This window comes from Prionailurus bengalensis, chromosome D4 (genome assembly GCF_016509475.1).
Source record: "Prionailurus bengalensis isolate Pbe53 chromosome D4, Fcat_Pben_1.1_paternal_pri, whole genome shotgun sequence".
Lineage (NCBI taxonomy): Eukaryota > Metazoa > Chordata > Mammalia > Carnivora > Felidae > Prionailurus > Prionailurus bengalensis.
Window position 1 is genome coordinate 83,944,025 of NC_057359.1, and position 11,905 is coordinate 83,955,929.

General features: G+C 41.0%; 1 protein-coding gene across 2 annotated transcripts in view; it reads right to left on the reverse strand.

The window, feature by feature from the left end:
* NR6A1 (nuclear receptor subfamily 6 group A member 1) overlaps nt 1-10,377 on the reverse strand; it is a 233,972-nt gene extending 223,595 nt beyond the window's left edge. For both annotated transcript variants that reach the window (XM_043566900.1, XM_043566899.1), the window contains exon 1: nt 10,144-10,377. In XM_043566900.1, coding sequence (XP_043422835.1) covers nt 10,144-10,243 — 100 coding nt within the window. In that variant the 5' untranslated portion in view covers nt 10,244-10,377. The remainder of the gene's footprint in view (nt 1-10,143) is intronic.
* Between the last annotated feature and the right edge of the window lie 1,528 nt (nt 10,378-11,905).

Genomic DNA, 11,905 nt, shown 5'->3' on the forward strand with positions numbered 1-11,905 from the left:
GCCTCCTCAACAACTATAAATGGTCTGGATTCACAAGTGTCTGCTTTGGGACAGATATGGTTGGCACTTTATAAAGACCTTGTCACTAATCCTAATAACCCTACAGTCAATTTCAAAGTTACAGTATGGGAATGGGGAGAGATTAAATCTAGGAAACATTATTTATAATGTTACTAAGCGTGAAATTTGGGGCCTAACCTCTATGGGCTTCAGTTTTCACATCTGCAAAATGGAGAGGATAACAGAAACCTAATTCATAGGGTTATGGGGATAAACTGAGTTAATATATGTAAGGTGTTTAGAATATTATACATAAATGTTAGCTGCTATAATTATTAAATGTGAATACCAAAGTTCAGAGAAGTCAAGTGACAAAGTCACATAGCTGTGATCTTTGTTCTGCCACACTCCAGAGTCCATGCTCTTTCCCTCTCACACCATCTAACCAAAATCCTTCCTCTGTGTCAGACTACTACTGCCACTTCCAAAAAACAAAGCCCTCTAAATAGATATCAGTGGGGGGTTTCCCCCAGGTGGTTTATTATCCTGGTAAAAAGGGATTTTGGAGGAAGGACTGTAAGGCTAGAGAGGAAGTCTCCTGACAGGTTAGATTTCAAGAGTATAGCAAGAATATGGGAGAAAAAAATCTGTCTCAGTAATTAATTTTAGTAATTAAAACAATTTAACTCAATTGATGAAGAATGCATTTTAAAATTCCATCTGAAACTTGAAATAAAATCCAAGTATTAAAATAAAAAAGACTTGTATCTTATGACTAAGCTGCAACCCCCAAAGAATACAAAAATGCTTTAAAAGGCACGCTATGTGAAACTCCAAGAACACCAAGATAATTACAGAGCTCTCAAGGAAGGAAACCTAAATATCTCACTGATCTTTCATTACCCATCAAGCTTCATCTTAAGTTCTGATCCAGTAATTCCTTATTGTTATTCACATTGTTATGTGACATTTCTTCTGCCAGCAAACTCACTACACAATGAGTTCTACATAGCAACTACCCTTAGGAGTAAATCCCTAACTCTTTAACAACATAGCAATTGACTTACACTAAAATGTTACTCACACTAGCAAAGGGTATTCTTAGACCAGAAGAGGAGATGCTTCTTCTATACCAGCTTTATTACCACATCCCTCAGTGAAAACCAGGTTAAAAGGCAAACCAATCTACAAAATAACATTACCAAAACCACAACTTTAGAAGACTCTGTGAAAGCCAAATTTATCTGAAAACAAACAAGCAAGTTATTCTTGGAAGTTTTAAAAAGCAAGATAGGATCTTTTTTATCCCATATAAATATGCCATTATTTTTACAGCAATGACTCTTATTATTTTTGTGTTGTAAGATTTCCACAATTATAAATCTCCCTTTCATGAGGAAACAGGTTCTGTTGGAAATTTTCTACCACAAATTAACAGTTAAGCAACAGGTTTCATGTAGCAGGTAACAAAAGCCTGTCAGAGAACTCAGGGTGAACTAGGACACACTTCATTTAGTCAAGCAAAGAAAATTTAAAATGATAGGAACTCTTTCCATTTTTTTTCTTCTGTAGTCCCTTTGGAGGCGGGAGGGGGAGAGGAAAGGACAACCCAAAGTAACAAAGTACTAACAATAGTATCTTGTGAAATCACCATTTTCTTACACATTAAATTCATTCACTTAGAATAAGGTTCTCATATTTTGGTCTGAGTGATTAGGACCCCTTTTACATTCTTAAAAGTTATCAAGGACCTCAAAGAGCTATTATTTATATGAGTTATATCTGTCAATATTTATCATACTGTGAAACCATGAAATTTTTAAAATATCTATTCATCTAAAAGTAATAATAAACTTGTCACATGTTATATAAATGTCTTTACGAAAAATAACTATTTTACAACAAAACAAAAAATTTGGTAAGATTAGCATTGTTTTATATTTTCGGTAATCCCTTTTAACATCTGGCTTAATTCTGGCAGCTAGATTCTCCTGTATGTGTCTACTTTCAGTATGTTGTGATAAACTGTTTTGGTTGAAGTATAGGCAGAAAATCTGTTCTCATACATTTATAATTGGAAAAGAAGAAGTATTTGCTTATTAAAATAACTATATTTATTTTTCTTTGATAATACACCAAGACTCAGTGAGTGGTAGATTCTTAATGGTTAGTTCAATGTGAAATATAAAACCGTATCAATGAACTCTGTGTACTTTGTCACATTAAAATCCATTGGTCTATTTGACATTTTCAACTGAACTTTTACCCCATGCACAATTTTTTTTAACATGATACATCAGTGATTTGGAAAATATTCCTTCACTGAAATATGATCTTCAAATTGTTAACAAATTTCATTGTACAGTATCAAAAAAACCCCTCACATATGTTAACAGTATCACCATCAATTTCATCAGAAAAGGCATAAGTATTGGGTAGCTCTCAAGCTCAAAGTGGCAGATATGAGTTTTCCAAAATTCTAATTGTCATCTGGAAGTTCAAATTTTACTCACCAGCAACAAATACTCTCAGTTTTCCTCGACATAACAAATTCACTGTTCATTTTCCAAAAACATGGAATGCCAAATACGTAGGTCCGAATAAACCTTGGTTTATCAATTGTTCTTTCAAGTGAAAATGGTGTTCCATGAAAAACAGCAGCTACTAGTTCAGTTCACAACTGCACAAGCACTTTTCCTTAAAACAACTACTCTATTTTGGTATGCAACAGAAATTCTTTGTGTGTACTTGCCTATTTGCCATTTCCTCAAATGTAATATCAAAAACATATGTACTCAAAGGTCAAGATTTAATAAAATTAATAATTTTTACCCCTTCAACAAAGACAGGCTTTGGTGAAATGGCTTTTTTAAAAAAAAATACAAGTGCACGGAGGGGACAAACACAATAACTACTAGTGCAGTTTGGTGTCTTGATTTCTTCTAAGGCGCCAACAGTTTTTACCCACCATTGTTTCTCCGACATCAGTACAAATGTTAATGTGGTGAAAAAAGCAAGTAATGTCCATATTATCATAAAAATAGTTTTGACTTCAAGAACCTCCTGAAAGGGTCTCAAGGACTCTCCCCAGGGATTCTTGAACCACACTTTGAAAACCAATGGTTTAGATATTATAGTAATAACATTTAAGGACTCAATGAATGGGAAGAAATTAAGTCTGAAACAAACATTCCAGTAATGAATGATCAACAAATGATGAATGACAGAAAACAATAAATCCATCTGAGTACCATTTCATTAATCATTTATAAATTTTAAAAGGCAAGAGATGAGAAAGCAGGATAGAGAGTAAGCCTTCATAGAAGTGTTGTGTCTTTTCTTTTGTGAGAGAAAAACTAAATTGAATAAATTAGAGCTGTGATACAAACAACATTGCATTTGACCTATAAGGAGTTAACAAATAGTTAACAAGATTGAATGTTTAATCCTTCCAAAATGACACAGCTTCAAGACTGAAATGAGTGCATGAGTTACAGAAAATTAATTTTTTAAATGAAAACTAGATACAGGTTAAGGCAGTTCCCTTCACTCAATCAGCCCATTCTTCATTTTGGCACAAATTTGTTACAGATATGTGCCCGAGTATTAAACTAGATGATAACACCTCTGTTTCCTTTGAACTCAAAGGAAATATCATAAGAAGTTTAAAATTTTGTTTAATGAATTATGTCTTTTTCAATCAGTGTTTTTAAAGGAGAAAATTAAGAACACAGAAATTTTGACACTACAGTGATGACTGAAAGGGCAAGCAGAACCCACCCTGAAGTATTTTTACAGACAGATCTATAATTCCATACTATGAAATGTAAAAAGTTGCAAATAAAAGTGGAGGCTATCCACCTCTTCCACAGGACGAATTTAGTTGTGTACTTCTCTCAAAATTATGATTCTTAAGTATATTTTAAAATGAATTATAAATTGTTTCCAACACAAACCATTGTTCAAGCAAACATCTATGGTTAATACAAATACATCCTATGCTAATATCACAGCTACAGTTCCAGTGTGTTTATTACTCAATACCCTCTATCACTATTAAGAAGTTCTCTTTATAATTTTCCCTTTGACAAAGTCACTATTCTGGTCCAAACCACCCACAGAGTGTATCTTCAAATCAAATGCTAGGATTTGTTTCCGGAATACATTACATGTCACTGCCTAGGGAATTGGTTTTGGAAACATTACACTTGCCAGCTGACTTATCAACAGTGCCCATTGAATTGACACCAATTTAAAGGCAAGAATCCCTCTAGAAAATAGAAAAATATGCTACTACTGCCATCTGTGGTTTATGCTTGAATAGCTTCTCTGGTATAAACAAACTGAAGGGTGTACAATCTGCAATTAGGATCCAAAAATCTCTTTATTTGAACATATTTTTTAAAGTTAACTCTTATTATAACACATTGTAGAGTTTATTTAATATATGACTGAAGAATTTCTGATTCGTTATTTGGAATTATATAATTCTGATGGTTTAGAAACCACAAACTACCTTGAATGAAAATTTTTCCATTGCATAAAGGCTCCTTTCCCCCAAACATCCATTCCTAACGAAATTCAAAGCACTGGAATGCCTCCTGTGAATTTATAATTAGGATAATTTCCCTTCTGAAATAGTGATTATCAGTATTAAAACAACCCCAAAATTTTTAAAGAAGTGTATTCGTTAAGGAAATCCAAGAATTTTCTATTTAGACATGAGTTTGCTCCATTCAATATAAATTTTGAAGATTCAATTATTCCTGTAATTTTTTTTAAGAACAAAAATTCAAAAATGCAAGTGAAGCCTCAAAGTAGGCTATTTTCACGACTTATTTTCTCTCAGTTTGCTTTCTCAAATGACAACCACTGTAGCTTAGGGATCAAAAGATTTGGTGCAGCTGGGGGTGGGGAAAAAAGCAATTCAGCTCCCCAGCAGCCAGCTGAGGAAATCCTGGTTTGCTCCCCAACTAAATCACTGTTAATTAGAATTACCAGGTTACACAGTAAAGTCTTATTTAAATAGTCATAACTAGCAAAAAAAAAAAAATGTTTTCTTGAGAAGCTGTTCTACACAGGCTGCTGTTGAACAGCAGGTAATAAGGACAAAATAAAGTCGGAAGCATTTTATTCTCTCAAAGTTCTCTCGTTTACAATTAATTTTAAATCACACTGAAAAGCAAGTTAGACATCTCACAATGTCTTCTAATTTTCCATGATCTATAGTCTAATAGCCTTATCCTTTTCATACAGACAAGCCATGTTGGAAAACAAGTAATAAATAGAACACTGGGCTTGATTCTCGGAAAACTGTGTTATCAAAGTTATATCCAAAGGTTTTTTTTTTTTTTAAGATTAAACTCAGATAAATCTGAAACTATGGCCCTAAGAGGGGCTGAACACCCGAAAAAAAAAAAAAAAAATCACCTGCTCAGCACTTCTTGCTGACTTTAATAATTCTGGTATTTCTGAACTCTAGCTATCAATCAGAGGCATCCATAAACCCTTAAGAAATTACCTGAGCTAAAAAAACGTTGTCCTTAAAAATGTAAAAGTTTGAAACAAAATGCTTTCTTTTATAATGTCTTGGTTTGGGAAATACTTTCAAAGCAATGAAAATTTAAGTATTTTAAATCTTTACTTGTATGGGCATATTCAGTAGCTACCTTCTGTTCAAAACTGTTTCAAGGACGTTTTGTAGTAATGCAAGTTTTGTTTATCTGTTGATTCAGAATTTTAATTTTTCTATGACCCTTTTTCACATATAAAGTGATTGGTTCACACAAAATAAAGCATTTTGATGGTACTACTTTAAAAGAACAGATTTGACCAACAACGTAGAATTTGCTCTTAAAAGCTATCTTCTCAAAAACTTTCAACCTAATTATATACATGTAAATACTTAGAAAGTATCCTTTAACTTGGCTACAACACAAAAGTAAATAGCCAAAAATTATGAGAAGGCCCCCAAGATCTAGATGAGCTTGTTGAAAACGAAGTCTCCTGATTTGGAAGAAGCTATCCTGGCTTTTGAAATTCTGAAGCCAGAAGTTGTGATCTCAACACAATTCATTAATGGACCAACTTATTCAACAAAAACCAGTAAATATCTACCTAGTTATAAAAACCAAGTGACGGTATCTTAATACAAGATGAAACATACACAGCCCCAGGCCCCCAAACTCCCAAACATCATTAGCAATTTAAAGCGAACTTGCACAACAAGCACTACAAGTGTTATAAGAAACTTCTTTTTATCAGTATAGTAGCAGTTGGCATTTCTACCCTCCACTAACCTAAAAATAGGTTATTTTAACCTAAGGCTTATTTTTCACCTTAGCCCCACAACACCAGGAAAAAGGAGGAAAATTATAAACTAAGAAATTATGAATAAAATATGGAAATGTAGGATTTGGGCGTAGTTGAGGAAATCTACCAGGTTTTTTTTTTCTTTCATTATCCTCTCCATCTAACTCCCTTTCACATGCTAACACATGCCATACACACACACCACATACCTTTTTCCTATGGAATTCAGAATAATTTACAAATTAGGAAGCATGTCACAATCGTATTTTCATTACAAGGAGCAGAAATGCTCACAAAGAATTTGATGGGTGGTAAATATGAGATCAGAAATGTGGTCATCTCACACCTCAGCTGCTCAAAATCACCAGTGAATCTGTTCATTGTTGCCTTTCAGTGTTCTTTGGAGGTCACGAACTTAATACAAAATACCTGTGTGCCACTTGTACTAAGCAACAGTACCAGAGTATGTTGTTGCTTTTTTTTTTTAATGAAAGTAGAAAATTCGGAGGGGACTCCTAATTAACTTTTAAAGTCACAGAACTGAAAAGTTAAACTGTCATGGAAAAAATCTGATATTTTCAGGGGTAAACATTTGCATGGCATGGTCATACCAGGAAAAAGGCATTAAGTTATTTAGCGAACTTCTCCCCATTTCCTCTGAAGTGTAGTTACAGAAAACATGCTTTTAATTACTGATTAATGGCTTATAACCTTCCTTCACTTGGAATATCTAAAAGATTACTACCTCATTCTGTTAAAATATAACAAATATTCAGCACATACTTCCCCAAATCTTTTGTCTCCCTTTGAAACCCCAAAAGGAGAGTCCCTCTATCATGACTGAACGAGTTCATGTTTGTTATGAAAACCTACAGCAACAACTGAAAATATCTAGCGCAGTCAGCACATGAAATTCCTGAAAGGGTGATGGTGCATCAAAAGGCTAGCAACTCTGTTCCGATAGAATAATAAAAAACATCTAAAGGACTGTAAATTCAGCATCAATGGCGTTTCCGGCAGGAAAGCATTTCTAAAATTCCACCTCCAGTTTAGTTCTTCAGGACACAAACCAAAAGACCTCCTATCTAAACAGCGATCTATTACAGATATTTCATACAAAATGTAAATCAGTCATTAGGATACAGAGCCAGAAGAATTCATTTTCTCTGCTTAGAACTTAAGCAGTTTCACTTACTTTTGGAGAAAAATATTAGGAAGTATAAAAGGAAGAAACAAGTTCCCACCATGCCAAAGATAAACTTTCTTTTTTCTTTTTTCTATTTTGGTAATTCTTCTGGGAGCATGTTAAATTATAATCGCAAGAGATAATGAACATAAATTGTAAAACAGTACACAATGCTGGTTTTTACACTAAAATATCCCACAACAGTCAACATTTCATGTATTTTAAGCCCAAACTGTCCAAAGTCCCCACTGTGTTTTCAACAAAAAGGAAGTATTTATAGCACTAAATCGAACTGATGTAAAATATTAAAGCCACCTTGGCCTAAATGGAATGCTCGATAACAGTCTTTAAAATGGTTCTGACCAATTGAGGAAATGATACTATGAATGGGAAATCTGATTAAGAGTTAAAATTACCAATGAGTTCTTTAAAATGTACTAATGAATAATTAATAGCAAATGCAGTTCCTAGGTTTCCCTTACAACATTCTCAAGCAGAATTGAAAGTAATGTCTGTAGTAAAATCAATCATCTACATGTTAACGCACAGGTGGGTACAGGAAGTACACACACATACAAAGACATTATGAAAATGGATACACTTAATACGGGCTATAAGATAGATGTAGCTTAGGTAAAAGTGCAGCGTGGTAAATTTTAGATCAGGATTTACAACATCCATTCATAAATACCCAAACAAATCTCCACTTTAAAAGCTTAAAAAAATCAAAAGCATTAAAGAAATCCTTTGTTCCTATGATACTGTCGTCTTCTACCCTCAATGGATTCCAGCCTCCTCCTTTGTGACACGGGATTTTATTGATCTCAAAACATGTTCACATTCAGAAATTATTCTCCAAAGACACCTCATGGGACTGCCAGCCACCTAGATGGCACACATCACAGACAGCCTAAAGAAGGACAAGAGTTTTTAAAACATACCACTATTTGGTCAGCACATCAAGTGAAGTTAACCAGGCTCTTTTCTAAACAGACTTTTAACTGGTAAAAACATCAGATCTACTAAACTGGCAGTAGCAAATGCTTGATGAGTCAATAAATACATGAACGCGCAGATTCACCCCAAAAATCTCTCCTTCTGCAGTTCCTCATTCATTCGCCAAACTGACCTATTTTCGGGATACTTTCCTCACACCTGCCAGGTCACTGTCCTGATTGAGAAGCTTCTTGCTGAAGCAATTAATTTTTAGTGCCTCCTAACTGTCCCGGGTGTTTGCATTCAATTTGAAATCTGTTACTTGTTAGACACTGTTCGGTCCTAGATCTTTCAGAGAATTGCGAGTTTATGGCGCAGAGAGGGGAGGAGGCGCCCTTTATTCGGAAATGAGGAAGATGTGAAAGGTGGAAGGCAGGGCAAATAAATAAATAAATCGGGTTTGCAGCCGGAGCGTTTGCCGGCCGGTACGAGCACCCTTTGTAATGCAGGCCTCCCGGGGCTATCGCCTGCGCTAATTGCTCCAGGGCGCTTTCCAAGTTCAAAAGTTCACCTTTTACGACCTCACAAAAGCTCCTTACACGTTACCAATAAAAACATTCCGCGGCAAACACCGAAGGGGAAAATATCAAACAGATACAAATAAAACACCCTGAGGAAGGAGGGAGCCGGGGGGAGGAGGGCGAGTCAGCCGGGAGGAACCCAAGGACTTGGCCCGGACGTGGGGGCAGGGGAGAGCGGGAGGAAGGGCCGGGCCAGGTGAGGAATTCTCAGCGCCTGGGTCCGGGACCGCGAAAGGGAAAAGGAGAGCTGAGCTCGGGCAGGCGCGGACCGGGACGGGCTGGTGGAAGAGAGGAAAGAGGCAGGTGTCCCGAGCGCCTGGCCGGGCCACAGATCTAAACCAGCAGAGAAAAGGGCTGAGCAGGAGCGGAGGAATGGGGTGTGGAGCAGGCACCGAGAGGTCCGAAAAAGGAACCGCTGAGCGGGTAGCTAACGAACTGGGGGGTCGGGGCAGAGGTGGAGGCTCGCGGAGCTTACGGGGGTGGCACGGGAGGCCCGGGACAACATAGGAGCAGGAAAGCGGCTTCCAGAAAGGTGAGGGCACAGAGAACGACGGGGACGAGGGTGTGGCGTCCGCGGAGGGAGGGGGCACCCGCGTGGGAGAAGGCCGGGGCGGGGGGGAGGGGAGCGCGCTGAAGGGACCCTCTGGGGGGAGGAAGGGGAGGCTCTGAGCATAGGGGACCCGAGGGGGAGGGGAAGCCCCCACTGACGAGACGCGAGGTGGGGGGCCAGGGAGGCTCTGCGCTGTAGGGACCCAGGGAAGGGGAGGGCTCGGAGCTGAGGGGACCTGGGGGGAGGGAGGAGGATTCGCGCACAGGGGACGGGGGGAGGGGAGGCCTGTGCTGAGGGGACAGAAGGGAGGGGGAAACGAAGGTCCAGGTTGAAGGAACCGGGCAGGGGGAGGGTCCGCGCTGAGGGGAACAGGGAAGGAGGGGGAGGGTCCACACTGAGTAGGACGGGGGAGGAGAGGGAGGGTCCGCGCTGAGGGACCAGGGTGAAGGTCCACGCCGAGGAGACCCAGAGCCGCTGCGGCTTCCCAAAAAGTCGGCCGAGAGGGGGGGAAACCCCCGGGGCTAAGGGACAGGCAGTCGGTTCTTCCTGGGCCCAGGCTCCACACGCCCCTCACCCACCGTTGCGCGGCGGCGGAGGGAGCGCGGCGGGCGGCTCCAGGAACCCCGCCGAGCCCCCGCCGCCTCCCCCTCCGCTAGGCGGCCGTTCGTCCCGCTCCATGCGGTGGTGCTCAGGGCCCGCGCTCGGTTCGCTGCTCCGCCATGACCGGCGCCCTCGTTCTCGTCGTCGTCGTCCGCCGGGGGGAGGGGGCTGTCAGGGGCCGGCGGGCTCCCGGCCGCGGCGCTCTCTGGGCCCCGAGCCGCCCGGCTCCGCGCCCCTCCGCGCCGCGCCCCCTCAGCACTGGCCAGCTCCCTCCCCCGACGTCACGCGCCGCTGCCACGCACGGTCCTGCGGAGCACGCTGGGAATTGAAGTCCGCCGGGCGAGGCCGGCCACGCGGGACCCCACCAACTAAAGGGGTGGGAGTAAGGATAAGCAGCTCTGAGAAGTGAAGGCCAAGGCCTGTCAATATCTCGAACTGTGATAAAAACTTCCGGTAAAAATTTAACAAACATTACTTCAGGGCCTTCTCTTTATTTGATTTTTCCATGATTAACGATCCCTACGATTCCCCGTCTCCCCCCGCCTCGACAATGAGTCTTCCCAAGGGGCGGATCGCGAAGGAGCTGGGCGAGCACGTGCAATGAAGCCCAGCCCTGTGGGCGGGGCTTAGAGGGGGCGGAATTTAGAGGTATTCACGAGGGACTTCCTTCGCGGCTTCGGGACAAATTGGACCAGAGATTAAAGGGATGGAGTTTAACTCCAGGTGACTACGTTCGTATGCAAATAGGATCTATAAAACTCTGTTTTCCGGGGTACTCTTAAAAGCCTTTACCTCCGGGTGGGCGGGAAGAACTACGGTTTCTCTTCCTCCTCTCTAATTTTCTCCCTGCCCAACCGAATGGCAAACGAAGCTCCACACCATTGGTGCCATTAAAGAGACTCTCAGACTCTTGACTCCTAGTGTCTTGAAGCCCTCCGTTTGAGAAACTCCTTACCCAGCGTTGTTCGCCTTCCCTTCTCCTCGGTTACCCTGTCTGTAAAATGGGGTTAGAAGAGGGACGAGGCCCAATCGGAAGGTCCTAAGCCCCCACCCCCACCGGCTTCCTGCCTCAGTTTCCCAGAGCAAAATGCCGGATTTTGCGGTCTCCCTGCTCTCGGCTGAGTACCTTCTGCAACCACCAGGTGGCGCGAGGCCACCAGCCTCTAGGCCTGCCCAGGCGTCGACCTTCAGCGACCCTGTCAGGGAAGGACTCATCGTGGCTGCCGCCCCAGGTCTAAGCCCTACCTGACCTGCTTGAAGACAAAGAACGAGAACTCTGGTGCTTTGCCCGCCTCCACTCTGCCGGGTCATGCCACAGCTTCCTCATGGCTGACTCTTCCTCATCACTCCCCTAGTCCCGCCCTACCAATCCTGGCTCATCTGTCAATCCTTGCTTAATTTTTTTTTTTTTAATCCTTATCCTGGCATTTGCACCCCTGCCTGGTCTGACCCCTGCCCACATTTCTCATCACACACCTTCCCTCACCTGCTACACAGGATGCTTTGCAAGGCTTCCTTGCAATTTGAAGGTGGCTGTTCCTTACCAACATTGGTTAATTGTATTGTATCTTTAATCTGTGCTGGCCACTGTTTAGTTTATGTTAACACTGTGTTGTCTAAACCTTACACCTGCTCTATGAGGTAGCTCTGATATTGTCCCTATGATACAATGTTGAAGTCACCCAGCAGTGATGGGGATTCCAAACCCAAACTTGGCTCCTTCAAGCTGGCTTCACCCAA